Source organism: Camelus dromedarius, chromosome 12 (assembly GCF_036321535.1).
Source record: "Camelus dromedarius isolate mCamDro1 chromosome 12, mCamDro1.pat, whole genome shotgun sequence".
Classification (NCBI taxonomy): Eukaryota; Metazoa; Chordata; class Mammalia; order Artiodactyla; family Camelidae; genus Camelus; species Camelus dromedarius.
The window spans coordinates 57754024-57770837 of NC_087447.1; the positions used below are offsets into that span (position 1 = coordinate 57754024).

At 33.9% G+C, this 16814-nt stretch overlaps 1 protein-coding gene across 6 annotated transcripts in view; it reads right to left on the reverse strand.

Moving 5' to 3' along the window:
- DLG2 (discs large MAGUK scaffold protein 2) overlaps positions 1-16814 on the reverse strand; it is a 1729700-nt gene that overhangs the window by 1711219 nt on the left and 1667 nt on the right. For 5 of the 6 annotated variants that reach the window (XM_031460460.2, XM_031460461.2, XM_031460455.2 and 2 more), the window contains exon 2: positions 3863-3994. The exons of the other annotated variant lie outside the window; for it this stretch is intronic. In XM_031460460.2, the coding sequence (XP_031316320.1) occupies positions 3863-3994 (132 nt within the window). The remainder of the gene's footprint in view (positions 1-3862; positions 3995-16814) is intronic. 6 annotated transcript variants of the gene reach the window in all.

A 16814-nucleotide genomic window follows, 5' to 3' on the forward strand; every position in this document is an offset into this window, starting at 1 on the left:
GGGGATGACAAGTGCCCTGGATGCCGACAAAGAAAGGTGGGAAAAGGCAGGAATCTCCATGGTCCGAATAAAACCTCTTGCAGATTATGCCCTCATTTCAATAAAATTAGCCTTGCAGAGTAGAAGTACCCATCATGCACCAGCCATGACACTTCTGATCCAGACTAAATAAGGACAAAAATCCCTCCTCCGTTTGGGAAGGTGGATTTGGGATGAAAATCAGAGAATGTGACCCCAGACCCTTCCGTCTCTAATGAATATTCCGCCCATTCATTTTTACATCCTATGTAACCAACTTGCCAAAGAAACTCGGGGCAGCCGCTCACCTGAGCCTGCCCTTGAGAGTGTACTTTCTATCCCTTAATAAATCCCCACTTTACTTTCTTAACCTCCGTGTCTTGTCCCTGTATTCTTTCTGGGACAGGAAAAGAACCTGGACACCGGTTACATCTACCAGCAACAATGCAAGCCTCCATAAAACAGGATAAGCACTTTTCTAAGATGTTGCTACTGGCAGGGTTTTGAGGAAACTATCACTTTACTGCCCATTCTCTTCTAAATCTTTCCCAAAAATTCCCCCTCAAACACTGCAGTAAAATAAGAGGAAATAAAATTAGATAAACAAGATTAACATGATTTTCGAAGGGGTTAGAACCTGATAAATATACATACATCGTTCTGTCCATTCTTGGACATAAAAGTAATGAATATAGAGCAAGGCAATTTTCAATAAGGTATAAAAGCAAAGAACTTTTGTGATACATATCCACAAATGAACTACCTCATCATACTATTAAAATAGTTTTTACAAATAATTATGGTGGCAATATAGATGTTTAAATTTTCAAAGTAGATCTGGAAGAGAAATATAAAAATAAGTTTTAAAATTCCATCTTGCTCCTTCATCCCCTAAACAAAGAGTATAAATGACCTAACAGAGTGACTTGAAAATGTGAATGTTTTAGCTATACTAAATGAAAGAGATCTAAATTAGTTTGTAAAATATCATGGAATTCCAGTTCGCTTATATTCAAATTTTATAAAGTGTTAACAATGCAATCATCATAAAACTGTAATTATCTATTGGACAAAATATGTTTCTTAGTATTACCACAAGATGTCACCCTAAGCCTAACATCGAAATGTGCAGCTTTGCTGTTTTAGGCATTTTTCTTTTTTTGGTACATTAATGAACACTAATTACTAACTTTTTAAAAGTTATGGTGTCTTTTTACACTTTCAGTTATTGGTAAATGGAAAATCAAAACAAAGAATACAGGGACTCTAGAAGCAAGATGGAAGAAAGTTAAACAGTTCATTCTCCATGTTTATCATATATTCTATTTATTCTAAGAGCAATCCATTTTATCATTGGATTTTACTTTTTTACGTTATTTTTTAAATCTCCATAATGAGTACAAACTATGTTAATCACATAAAGTTACATTTTAAAAATAAAAAAAAATACATTTGCTATTAAGCTCCACCCTATTATCACAGAACCCATTTATAAAATGCTTTCATGCACTATAATAGCAGTCAAACTTATAGAGACAGATTTCTGTCTTCAAGGATTATACCATCTAAGATATACTAGTGTTTGAGGGTTTTTTTTAAAGTTTATGATGAAGGACCACAAAAGGAGGGTAGTATTCATTTCCAAAGTGATGCCCTTCATCTGTAGAGAGAAGGAGTGGTTTTCTGATCACTTGTCAATATTACAGCCTATTCTGCAATAATAGTATTTTATTTTATTATCCACTTGTGTTGGGTTTCTGCACTATGATTCCCTTCTATTTCTTCAGTTGCGATCCATGCAAGGTATTATTTCAGCGTACTGGCTATCTGAACATCAGAATAATGGGAGAAGGGTACTATCTTCCATTACTTGTAACAAAAAAGAAGGGGAGGGAAGTTGGTTCAAACAGAAAGGAAATTATAAAGCATAAATAATGCCCTATTTATCAATGGTTCTCTACTTCTTCATTTATAAAGATATAATCTCCTTCAGGATGCACAGGGCTACATAGTTTTTCTTTTGTGTCCTTAAAAAATGCACAGTGAGACCACTCAAACATTCAATAGTAACCTAGTAATCAGTATTTAGCAACCCATAGAACGCAGTAGAAAATTATGTTTCACTGTACAGCATTGCTCCAGTCTTTGCACTCTGGTTTATCCCAAAATGACTTAAAAGACCAGCCAAAGCAAATCCACCCACTCAAAGCTGGACATCAGGATTACTTATGTAACAGCTTTTTACAGATTATTGTTGCCTCTCATTTTATTAGAGAAATTCCAACTATATACTACAGGCTTTTTGCCAAGATATTTATCACTCACTCAAAACAATGGCAAAATACAATTCTTTGTCTTTCATTTCTCCTTTTATTCCCCATGTAATGATGTCGCATTACCAAGTGGTTACATTACCAAAGTACAGTAGAATTATCTAAAGCATTGAACAATATTCTTCCTAAATCAAGTCCTCAGAAACAACTCTCAAAAGACTTAGCCAATCTTAACTAAGCACACCATACAAATCTATTTAGAGGCATTGCCATTCAATTCAGTTAATAGCCTTTACTAATTATCAACTAGATAAAACTTAATTTTTCACTGAGAAATTTATTGCTTAAAAATGTTCTCTAAAATACTATTCTCTAATGACAGGGTTTATTTAAATTCTCTAAGACTCCATTTGGAGTTGTTTTCATTTAATACCCACTAAGATGATTATAGTTATTTGTGTCATTAATTCTTACCAGCCATAAAAGAATATTTTAAAAATTAATCCACAGGCAAAAAAGTAATCCTATAAAGTTTTTTACTTCTATTTTACTCAATAGATTGGTTTTCAATTTTTCAAAATTTAATGGTTTTTAAAAATTATATTCAAACCATAAAGCTGTAGTTTTGTCAATAAGTGTAGACATTTATTACAAAAAAAAACACAGATAAAATATCTTCAAAGTTAATCCTGATAAAGTCACATTTTCAGTTTTTATATCAATAACTATCAGACCTGGTAATAAGAATGGTAGATTCAATTACTTCTTTAAAATGTACAGTGTAAATCCACTAAAACCTATAGTACAATTGAGTGGGGGGTTTTGTAATAGTTTAGTTGTTTGTTTTTCTTGAGGAGAGGTGTTTGTTTATATCTTTTGCTGGTTTAACTCTTAAAATATGAAAAAAAAGGCTTAAAAATTATCTGCATCAATGCAAAATATATGTATAAAAATATACATAAATAAAACATCGTTGATTTTCTTCAGTCTTTAATAAATTCAAGAATAAGCATAATGTCAAATATTACATAATGAGATTCATGAAAAACTGACAAGGCATTGAGATTTTCATCAATAAACTTTCCAATTTGAATCATGAAATTTCTTAAGAGAAGCAAAAAAGATGAAAAGTGTTTTAATTTTTCTCTTAAGGAAAGAGTAAAACTAGAAATGTGATTTTGAGTAGAATGTGACCCACTAACTTTTTGTGTTAGACTAGTCCTTTTCAAGAAGAAAACAACTTTCTTCTCTAGCATATTTGTCCTTAATCATTTTTTTTTGCAGTAAACTACTGTGGGTTTTTTTTGCTGTGTAAACTTGTCTTCCTATGACAAACATTCTTTCAATTTTTATATTTTTAATAACCTACATTTTATTTCTATTTTAGAGCAATTCTTTTTTAGGATAACCTTAAATAAGAAAATGAAACAAACAAACAAAAAAGCTTTTCTTCTATTATTAAGGAAAATTATTTCACTTTTAAATTTAACTTCAGGTTCTTTGACCACATTATTTTAAACTATTAAGCCCAATTCTGACCATAAAGATAATAAGCAATTTTTAATACATACCTAGCAAAGCTTGGAATAAACTGCTCTGAAAGATACCCATCACCTTTTTAACAGCATTTTTCAACTGCTGCTCCTCTGGTTTCCTTAATTTTTTGCAGTATTCTTCCAAAAGTGACAAAGCTCGGTCAGTGTCTGGAAAACATGATTTTAAAATTCTATCTTATGGTCTTAGAAAAAAAGTAAGCTAACATTAAACTATATTATAGTTGTATTCCTAATTTTATAACACAAGATAATTTAATAAAATAATCATGAATTCCATAAACTACCATTAAAATTGATAATTAAAATGAACTCTTAATTTTAAGAACCCACGTATTTCTATCGTGTTGTCTCCCAAAAGAATCTGCAACTATGAAACAAAACAAAGGTCCTGAATGCAATGCTGGCCAATTGATATTTACATAGTAGATGAGTCTCTTGTCAAAAAAAGTCTTAAAATTGATGGCCTCCTACAAAATAATGTCCAGATTCCTTAATGTAACTGGTGAGGCACCTTCCCCATGATCTGCCTACAACCTAAATTTTCAACCTTATTTCCCATGGTATATTATTCCACCCCCTCCACATACACATGCAGTGCCCAAGTCACACTCGATTACTCCCTTTCTCCTTCTCCATTTCTGAAGACACATACACAGTTTCTGTACTTTTTCTCACCTGGGTACTTTTCTTTATTCCTACTGCTCCCTGTATTGGAATATCCTCCCCTATACCACTCTCTCTCCCTTGAATGAGTATGCTATATTACAAAGGGTTTGTTGTCAGATAGATCTGGATCTGAAACCTACTTACTGGCTGTGTGTGACCTTCAACAAGTTACTTAACCTCTCTGAGCTACAGTTTCCTCCTACAGGTAGTAGGATTAAATTATACACTATCAGTACAATGTCTAGTGCATAGAAAGCAATCAACAAGTCAAAAGAAAATCTACCTTTCCTTAATCTATACCTAATTCAAATGTTCTCTGTTTCATAAAGATGTCATCGACAGTTAAAACTAATCACTGTCACCGTTCTTCTAAACCATTCTGTCTCCACAAGTACTATAGGCATTCTTAATACATACTGTTATATTATAGCTTCTTGAATACATGTCTTCATCCCCCACAAAACAAAATATCTTTGAAAAGTTTCCTAAAGTGACAGTGTCTTTACGTGCAGTAACTGAAAAAAATTTTTTTGGAAGCGAGAAGATTCCATTTTGTTGTTCCAGTATGTAGATCTATTTGGAGAATGTCAAGTCATACATTTTTAACTAATAATATTTATGTACACAAAGAATATTAAATACAGTAACTTACAAGAAAAGGCAAGACTCATTTTAACCAGTGAACAACTGCTTTATGTTTAGAAAGCTTCTGAAGAAAATGGCAACAGCCAAAGCTCAGACCAGAGTCTTAAATATTACACTGTTAATTCTCCTGGCTTTAGTATTTATGTATTTTAATTTGTTCTCCCTTTGAGGAGTTCCTGTCTGAAGAACTAATATTATGCAAATTTTTCACATACATGGCACATTATGAAAAAAGTTTCCTATGGGTATCACTTGGGGTGAAAGCTGATTGGAATTATCATTGGTTTTCCACAGTTGCATCCTGTGTCCAGACTCTGTCATCAGTAAGAGTTTTACTTTGAGCCAATGTTACTTCCTTCAAAAGTCTCTTTTGGTATTTCTGGCACTTCTCCACCTGACCAGAGCTCTTCTCTTGTGACCTTGTATTTTCAAATCACATGATAGATCTTCAACAAAATTTCCCTGCTTTAAAATTCATTCTTTTTCTTCAAGCTTTATTGACAAATGGCTGACAAATAAAAGCTGTATAAATTTAAGGTGTACAACAGGAAGTTCTGATATAAATATACACTGTGAAATGATTACCGCAATGACAATTAATTGCCTTTAACTGTAAAAGCCTCTCCCCCCTTCAAATCTACCACTTTCACATATTAAATATCAATTATAATAACAAAAATTCATATTTATTATTTCATATCTTTCTCCTGAACCTTCAATTCCTCTCCCCCATAGCCATTCTCAGCTGATGATCATGCTTTCAATCAAGTTCACAGAAAATCAGAAGAAAACTTCCGCAAGCTCCTAACATAACATCTACTGACTTACCTGTAACTGCACCCCTATATTCTGCCTTCCCTTCTGTTACTATGGATAAAATATCTGTGCTGCTCTCAAAAGCCAGTTCCTCTCCTGGAGCACCTGAGCTTATTCTCTTTTACCTAATCAAGGACATTGCTTCACCATCAATTGCTTTCCTCTCCATTCAATCACTTGCTTCAGCATACAAATGAAGTGTAAAATCAGTGATTTTTTAAAACTTTCCTTTACCCTTCATTCCTCTTTGACTAACTGTATTTCCCATTTCTCTGTTCCCCTCCACAGGAAAACTTCTTGAAATACTTATATTGTCTCCACTTCCTTTCCTTTCACTCTCTCTTGAGACTATCCTAATAAGACTTTTCCTTTCCAGTAATTCCACTAAAACAGCTCCTGTCAAGGTTACCTATTATCTCCATATTACTAAATCCAGTGGTCAATTCTCAGTCATCTCACTGGACCCATCAGCAGCATTTGATACTTCTGCACTCCTGAAACAATTTCTTCACTAGGCTTCCAAGCAGCCGTATGCTGGTAAATGTTTAACAAGTAGTTCTCCAAGTTAAAAAGAAAACGTGCATCAAACTTATCAAAATGAACTCCAGATCTTATCCACTATCCTCAACCTGCTTCTCCTGCAATGTTCTCCATCTCTCATCCTTCCAATTGTTCAGGTCAAAATCCGTGGAGTCATCATTCATTCTTTTCTAATCCTCTACATCTAATCCATCAGTAAATCCTGTTGGCTCTCACATCAAATTACGTACAGAATCCTATCACATCTCATCACCTCCAGGGCTATCATCCTGGTCCAGGCTACCATCATTTATTCCCTGCATTATTGCAATAACCTCTTACAAGTCCACATGATGTCACTTTTGCCCTCCTTTTCTAAACACAGCAGCCAGAAAGATCTTTTTAAGTCACAAGTCAGATTGGATCACTCCTTAACTCAAGCCCTCCAATGACTTCCCATCTCACTCAGCAAAAGCCTACCTCTCCCAATTTCAGTTCTGGTACCTCTCCTTCTGCTCTACTCCAACCACAGTGGTCTCTGCTCTTCCTCAAATACACCAAGAAACTTCCTACCACAGGGCCTCTACACTTGCTATTCTGCCTAAACATTCTTCCTTCAAATAACCGTAAAGCTGACTCCTTCATTTCTTTTACATCTCTGCTTACATGTCACCGTATCAATGAGGCCTTCTCTCATACTCCTACATAATATAGCAAACCTCAATCTCACTCCCTTGAAAGAAGGGAGAATTTCAATAAACAGTAATGAATGGAGAGGGACATTGTATAATTAGTTCTTTTTCATCTAAGGACAGAAATATAAAAATGAATGTGGATGCATAGGGAGCCCTCTCCAATTGTAAAATAAGGCATATTAACAAAAGATGGTGGCATAAACATATACTAGCACATTTGTATAAAACTTGAATTTTTAAAACACTTTTATACTTTACCTAACATTTTCAACAACTCTTTGAATCAGGGACAAATATTTCAATCCTCATTTTGTCAGTAATTAAACAATCAGTAGTTTCCCTGAGATGAGAGTGGCTTACTATACCTCAGTTTCTAACCCATTCCTAACCACTAATGTAAATAATCAACAATATCATAATTACAGTATACCTCCCTCAGTTCTTATATGTATCTCTGGGCTCTAGTTATCTAATTATCCCTAGTGCTGCAAGCTACAAGACTAAAGCTTTGCTAGTGCTAAAGCTTTCATTTGTTAAACAGATACTTCTTTAAAAATCTAAGTACCAGGCATCTTTTTTTTTTTCTTTTCTATACGATTATACTTTTCAAGCTCTTTTTTACTTTTGTGACATTTTTGTAGGTATTCACTCATTCTGAGCTTTTATTCCTGTGAAAGGTAATTCTCAAAAATGTATCAAAATCATTCCCATAGTCACATTCACAAATATAATTTGCTAGGTAAGGGGACTTTCATTAATTCATTTAACATATATTTATCAACTACCCAGGGAAGACACTGTATTGACTCAAAGCATCTAGATATTCTCTAAACCAGCAGAGCTTATTATGCCTCTCATCTCTGTATAAGAAAAATCTGACATACAAAACAAGATACTAGAATGTAACAAAAAAAACAATTGGTCAAATACGGTCAGGTCTCTCATAGACAACTTAGGTTTTTGCATACCATCATCTCATGCTGGAATTGTAGCTGCCCTTTTAGGTTTCTTTTGATTATGATAATGATCACCACCTGGTGTCAATTCCATTCTGGCCTTTCTCACTCTCTACTTAAATTCTTATTTCTGATTAATGAAAGCATGAGTAGGAAGGTAATCTAAAACTAGATACTTATGCAAAGATGATAGATTGAGAAAAAAAAAGGGTAAGATGACAAAGATCTTGTTGGACAAGTCAAAAATCCCTAGCCAAATGCTTGACTAGTTGAATAAAGTGGAAGGTTGAGATAATTATCCAAGTAAGTCAGGACTAATGCTTTAATTGCCATACAAGTAACCAGGTATAAGGGAGGAATTTTTACCTGAATTGCCAATATAAAGGCCTCAATTTTCCTATTTTGTTAAAGGAAATCTATCTTCATATAACTACCGTATCTACTGAAAGAATGAAACTAAATTTGGATTACCTGAAGGCAAGTATAGGAAGAAACAAGAGGGAAATCATTTTTTTAAATAAAAAATTTTTGCATGAAATATGCAATCCAAAGGATACAGTGAATGTTACATAATTAGAATTGTAGGTAATCATGTGTCTGTTAATTTAAGGTTCAACTCTTCTCTGTATTTGGTTTAAGAATCACATTACCAAAAAGTTAAAAATAATTTGGGACAGGTACTTTAAATTTGAAACAGCAAACGGCAATGGTGCTAATAAATGAACTTTTAGAAAGAGGGAAAGGATAACACATAAAATTATTTGCCACAACTAAAACAGAAAAGAATTATAGGATGCATGATGGTATTGTTAAGAAAATTAAGATCAAAATATAGTAAAGGGTAAACTAAATACACAGACCAGTTAGAATATTGAAAATTCTTTACATAAATTTATGTAACATCTTTAGAGTTTCGAAAGAACTTTTTTACATGCATTATTTGACCTGATTCCCACCACTTAGAAGTCATATTATGCCTATTATATATGAAACTGAAATTCACAGTGGCTTGTCCAAGATCACAGAGCTACTAAATAACAAATCTGGAGCTTAATCCTAAAGCTTTTGATTCCAAGTATAGTGTTGTCTCCACAATTCTACCATTAATCCTCCAGAAACAGAGTTGAGCATATTTCTATTAAAAAAAAAAAAAAAAAACTTGACCAACCACACATAATTTTATCACTGAATTTTAGAATCTAGGGTTATATGTTGACTCTCTAATTTTACATGTGTTTATTCATATGAAAATTATATTTACAACATATATCAAAATGGCCCTACCTTTAAAAGTCCACCAGATAGGGGTAATATATTCTTTCATTCAATAATCAAATATTTATCATACTATGCTCTAGACATTGGGAACTCAACATTGAACAAGATAGATAATATTCTAGCCTCTCAGAATTTTTTGTCTGAAAGATAATAGAAAATTTAAACAAAGTAAAACATTAAAATAGAGTATAATCATGCTATGATGAGGTACCTGGTGCCGTGGGAGCAAAGAGGTAAGTTAATGTCAACATAGACCAATGTTAAGTTTGGTCTTTACCTAAGGAGGAATAATGAGCCATGGAAGATTTTTTAATGAAGATAAGCATTTTTGCAAATGAGGAAACTTAAACTGAGAGAAATGAAGTAACTTGCCCAAGATTACACACCAGTAAGTGCTGGAACCAGGATACAAACCATGGTCTATCTGGCACCAAAGCCCGTACTTTTAAGTATTATGCCATACTGAAATTTAATTTATTGGGAAAGGATCACAGTGTTTCTCTTTTCTGTAATTATCCCTAGCAATTATACTTTATCCCCTTCCCCCCCCCCAAAAAAAACCCTTTTTTAAAAATATACTTCAACAAACACCTGTTGATAAGGATATTTTCCCTATTAACACAAAAAGGATATTAGTATAAAATGGTAGATTTATATTACTACCTTTTAAATAAGCCATGCTTTCAGATAGTCTATAGCATTGTTGAAGAGAACAATGGGAAAAATGTAAGGTTTAATAGTAATAAATAGAAAGAAGATAGCAAATTGCATCTTCAGCTGAATACTGAAATATGCTTTGTTCCAGTTTTAACAAACTAGAAAAATAAAACGAAAAAATAGATAGAACTTGTAATTAAAGTTGTGGGGAAAATGCCTGGCTAGACTTACAGCAGATCTAAAGACTGCAATTATTTTGTAAACATTGGATGTTTTACAAATTACTTTAGCGTCACTGAAAGAGAAGAAATACTCATAAGAAACATTATCATAACCTATAAAAAAGCACAATATGGCATTTCCTGTCTGTAAGCAGATGTGTACTTGCCATATCTGGCCATGCTTACTCCAGAAGCTGCCCAGGATGCTGGACCCAGACAACTGATGGAAGGAGACTCTAAACATAACTTTCCTCTTCCTTGGACCAAAAAAAAAAAAAAAAAAAAAAAAAAAACCTGATGATAAGCATTTATGTAGCACTTTCCTATTTTCAAAAAAATGTTTACATGGGCTAAATATTTTTGATTGTCACAATAATCCTAAGAACTGAGTATTATTAGTAAAGTCATGTCCTAAGATGAGGAATTTGAAGCTCATTCTGTTGACTTTCTATAGATAACTTATCCAGCTGATGGTACAGACTGCATTCCATCCCCGGGCTCTCCTGCACCACACCATGACGTCATTCACTTGCTCAGAGAACACCAAACTCATATTGTGGAAAGAACACAAGATGAGCTTCTTGTTCTAATTCTATCACTAACTTTGAAGTTCATATACACTACCTTATTCAATGGGGAAAAGAAACAACATATGTGGGGGGGGGTATTAAACCCCTTTTAGAAAAGGAAACTGAGGTTCAGAAAGATTATATGATTTTCACAAGGTCACCTCGTGGCATCATCATAAGAGGCATGTAAACTCTATAGTACATGTGGCAGACTGGCACTTTGAGATGTTTATTTTTCTCCCCCTAAATGTTCCTATTTCCTTTCTTCCCCTTCAAGCTGGTAACTGGTTTTGTGCTTTATTGCCTTGAGGGAGGTATGTGCCAGGACAGAAAACTAAAGAGATTTTTAGTTATTCTAGTTTTGCTTTCCAAAAGCCTAATCCCTCAGAATAAAAGAAGAGTTTGTTTCAGATATGAAAGAGATTCTCAGGTACACACAGAGAGAGGGACATCTCCCAGCCCCTCCCCAGTCTAGAAAGAGATTTTCTCAGTTGGAAAATTAGAGGTTTTTGGATCCCAAGGCAGCAGGCATCTAGGCTCTGTTTCCTGGCAGCATTGCCTGAAAGGCAAAAAGACCCCCGAGGGGAAAAGCATCATAATGCAGCTAGGCAAACAGCAACAGAAATTCTAGGGGGAAAAAATTAAAATCCATTTCTGGGAAGTAGTAGTCATCAACTGTATGAAGTAGCAGGCTAGAAGAACTACCTAAACACAACAACTCACGTCTCAGCAGTGAACTTTTATACATAGATGATCAATGACCAGAATATACCCTCATTCCAGATGGAACCCTATTATAACCCCAGGGAAGTGGGAAAAACCTCAAAAAGGATTCGAGTGATTTTGCTTACAACTTGGTAATTAGGAGTCAGAAATTAAGAGAAAATAAATGGAAATATCTTACACACCTAAATTTATAGACAGGGAGTCCAGCTCAATGATTATCTGATCTTGTCCTCCTCCTAGAAGCCAGATCTTCTGACTAACGGTCTAGGTTTTTCCAACAACATCACTGCTATTGATTGTAACAGAGGACACGGTAATACGGTGCAAAGAAATGAACATGACACAGTATGTTAACCTCACCACACAACGTTGAAATTGCCTATCTCCATAACTATCTCCCTAATAAGTTTTAAGCGTAAGGCAGAGACTAAGTATCATTTGCCACTTCAAAACATGCACCTCGCACAGTGCCTGATACATAGCAGGCACTCAATAAATCTTTGTTGAATGGATAAATGATTGAATAAAAAAGTGGAAGTAAAGATATTTCCTTAAATACACATGCAAGTTTACCTTTAAAATAATTTATAGTTTATTACCTATAAGGTATTTTAAATAGAACAGAACCTAACAGGTTTATTTCAAGTCTCACCACACTTTCAATGACAAAGATGTCACAGTTCTCCAAAATGATAGGCTCCCTACAGAAGCCTCAATGCCTGCCAAATGGTGTCATCAGCAGAAATGGGATACACAATCTTACTCATAATCTTTGAAAGTTTTAACTTAATAATTCATTTTCACAGGATTTTCCACTGTATAATACATCATTCCTCTTGATCTTAAACCCTAAAACAAATGAGGTCAGGAGAACTGTTTCATAATGGAGGTGATTTGGCCCTAATTCTTGAAATAGTTTTGAAAAACTCACTAAAAACTGAACGTATGCAGAAAGCTTACTACTTGGAATTCAGAATGACTGACTGGACAGAAGAGACTGGGTAAAACTCATGATCCTTTGCTGACAAAGCAACCTACATTGAGGATACAGAGCCCTCGTGCCTTGACTGCTACAAATTCCCGAGCAGAGTTATAGCTGGGGGACAAGTCCTCTTGGCCCAGTTAAAAAAAAATTTTATACATCTCAATGTTATACTAAACAATATTTTATAATCACTAACATGGTTACACAGCAAATATTAATAATTATATACTCTATATGCTCTTAAGAAAGAAGAGCATTCTCTTTTTTCTTTTTTTTTAATTACCCTCCCTGCCAGGAAGAGAATTCTTGTACTTTACTGAATGTACTATTGTAGCAAAGTTAGGTATTAATTGATTGATTCATTGGCAAAGGCATAAATGAATTGAATGCCTTAAATCGGTGTTTTAAGAAACCAACATTTTGTGTACATCTTCTCACTGACTAGGCTCTTCTACCCAAGGAAGTAACCAACTGTAGGCCTAAAGGAGCGATCAAATATTCTATCATATATGGAACATATATGCAGTTTCCCAAAAACTTGACAGTTCAAAAGTTTTATGGTATCAAATTCATTGGCATATAATTTGCAATGTTTCTGATACATAAGAACTATAAAACAAATTCAATTAACATATAACTTTAGCACTATGCCTACTGTTTGCTCCATAACATACTCCTAATTAGTAGTTGAACACAAAAAGTATTCTATTTCTCTCTCCAGAATGCTCTCTCTTTATGCCTCTTAGGCTGTTGAGTATATTCCAACATCAAGAATCTGTGTCTGCAGAGTTTTTAACAGTTCTCTCAATTAAGGTCAAGATGACCCTTTCAAAAGATTTTAAATCCATAAAAAATAGTCTTTAGTATGTTATGTATCTTATTTTGACTTACAAAAGTTTGAAAATTATCTTTTCCCATCCCTCTCTGGGAAGATTCAGTGCTTAACTCTGCTGAGTTCTACTAGCTTGAGAAAAGAAAAAACATCAAGTTTTTTGAAATGGAAAAAGCATCTGGATAGCACCGGTATGGCAAACATGAAAGTTCAAACAAAAATTTGGTGAAGTGTATGCAAAAGGAATAAAATAGCTTCTCGGGTGTATTTGATAAGTTCAAATACACATTTCCCTTTTAGATAATCTGAAAAAATATTTTAATAAGTGAACAATACTAGAGATGGAAAGAGTACACTCAGATAGTAAAAGATAAATATAAACTAGGAAGATCCTATAAAAAAAGAAGTTAAACCTCGAAATGCAGGAAACAGAAAATGAAAAATTTTTAAATGAGGGAAAAATAAACATAAGAGTTGTAAGTTCCCTTTCCCAGAGAGAGGGGGAAACAAATAAAGAAAAACAGAAATGACACTTCGATGAAGTACACCGTCAACCAAAAGGAAAGACTGTGAACCCAGGAAACAACAATCTCAATTTCAAGAGTGCCCAGGAAATACATGGTAATATCATGTCTTGGGATTCTAATTACACTACATTCTTCAAGTTCCTTTAAAAAGAACAATGTCAAAACATATGAATTATGAAAATGATAGTGTTCAACTTTCAGTACCTGGTATACATACGCCATTATATCACTGAGAACAGTTGCAAAAGAAGAATTCAAAGGAAATAAAGTGCCATATAAATTAGTAACATCAGATAGACTTCTATACCAAATTAAAATAAGCTCAAAATAGGACAATTTTTTAAAAACACAGAAGTGAAATGAGCATCAGTCGCAAAGTATTAAAAGCATTGATTTCTTTCACATATGTTATGACAAAGAGAACAAAAGAAACTGTCATCTACTAAAAAATTCTGTTGAAGCATATCTCATCATTAAAACAACAATTTTCCACAAAAAAACACAGGGAAGTACACTAGTATCACTAACTTTCATTTCTTACGTTAACTCAACATTAAATCAGATCAGATTAATTCACAAGCCTTGTTGAAATGGCCCCTTCCTATACACATGATCTTGCCTCAAATCGAGAATGCTAATACAACTTATCTTGGAATGGCTGTTTTTTCAGAATTTAAAATAGGTCAAAGATATCCTAATGGCTCAGTCAGGAGCAAATAAAGTTACTACTGTAGAAAAAAGGATCCTGAATGAAAAGTGACTGTTGAGGAAAAAAATTTCTAAAGATGAAGAAGAGTCTTCTGCTGATAAAACTGAGATCTGTAAAAAGTGTGATAAGAGTATACAGTGGGAGACGTAGGAAGTAATGTCATAAAACAAAACAGCAGTGAAAATAGGGGTTTGAGGTACAGTAGTTTCAGCTTATCTAAGAACAGTCAAGAATAATGCTTAAAAATTGACTTAGTGAGATGTCACATCCATTCCCACTTCTCACCATGGTTGCATGTTACCAGAGAACTCTCTACTTTTACAATAACATAAAAATATATAATACATGAGGAAACTGTCTTACAAAAATTTCTTATTGTAGTAATACATTCAACAATGAATGAATACTTGGCGCAATGAGGATACTTACTGTTTGAAAGTACATTAAACCTAGCTCTTTCATCATATCTACCACATGCAACAATGAAGGAAAAAAAAAAGATTCAAGATGACAGAGAACAGTGCTCTCTCTGCACAGTAAGTCTAGGTTATATTTCAAAATATTTGTTTTACTTCTGTTTTAGAAACAGTACAGACAGTAAGCTTAGCCAGATAAAAACATAATGTATATGTTACAACTTGTTTGGTTAGTTGTCTACAGTATCTTAAAATATCTTATAATCTTAATACTAAAGTTTTAAGAGATTTAAAAAAGATAATTTGTTTCTCTAGATCAGTTCATAAAGTAAATTACATAATGCATATGCTTTAGTATAATCCAAATATGTACTTGCTTTGCTAATTAGAACCTGTTGATACTTTAAAAAATTTACACTGGATCAACATTTGGATTCCATTACAATCAATCCATTGTTAAATAATAAGGAGGGAAGACACAAGGAAGGAGGAAGACAGAAGAAAAGGAAAGAGACGGAGGAAGGGAAAGTGAGAGAAAGGAAGAGGAAAGAAAAGGAGGGAAGGAAATAAATACTAAATTATTCATCATAAAGTATGGTTTTCAGTAACATATCAGCAATTTTTGTAACTTCCTTCAAAGGTAAGAACTTTTAATAAACTCAGTCTGTTGGGTTTAAAAACCTTAAGTTCACCCTGCTTAATTAAGTCATACCTAGAACATCCAATGCCCTACTTCCTCCTGCCCAGATACCTTTTTATCCCTCCCTCTCTCCCCTTCCTCTCTTCCTTTTCTCTCCCTCTCTCTTTTATACACACAGATATATACACAATGTTTTTTAATTCAATTACCAGTCTAAAATAAGGTAGTCCAAAAGGGGCACTGACTAGAGCACAAAAAATGGTAGAAAGAATAAAAATAAACAGCAAGCTAAATAAGTCAAATTGTTTACTGACCACATTCCCCAAACCATTTTTGTTTCAGATAAACCAGCTGTGTCAGGTCTGAACAGGTGTAACTCCAAAATCTCATGGAGAGTTTACTTCTCTCAGCAATATTATGAGGGCGAGCAGGAGAAGGAAACAAGCCCAGTCTTAAATCAAAGCATACTAAGGGACATTTCTAGGTGTTTCAGAGGTTTTATATGTCATCGTCCACCTCTACAGACGACAGCTGAATAAAGAACCTCACTGGTTATAAGTTTCCACAATGCACCTTCCAAATCCACAGGTAGGACTGAATATCATGCAGAGCCAGGTTGCACCTTAACCTTCACCTTAAGCTTTAGTTTCAGATTGTAGAAACTCATATAAACTTGTCAACATTTGGATCTGTACTAGTCCACTACAATAGAGTTCACGGGAATTGATATAAATTTTAGTTTCAACTCTTAAACTCTTTTATAGTTGATCTGATCTTCCATGCCATGTCAAAACAAACAAACAAACAAAAACCAAAGCAGGTTCATTAGGATCCTTACGAACAAAGTTCACCTGGGTAAGATCTAGGCTGAAGTGAATCCCAAAATCTGACCTACAATAGACTATACTTCAGGAATTCACAGGATCTTGATCAATTGAGGGGGGAGGATAGAGTCAAGTGTTTACTTCATTTTGGGAATTTGCCAATCATGTTACTGAATAATGCATATATCTGGAAAAGCACAAGTTACCACAGTTGTACTTTATCATAAAAGTGAAGATTTACATTAGAGTAAACCCAAACATGAAATCTATTTTTAATCAGACGATA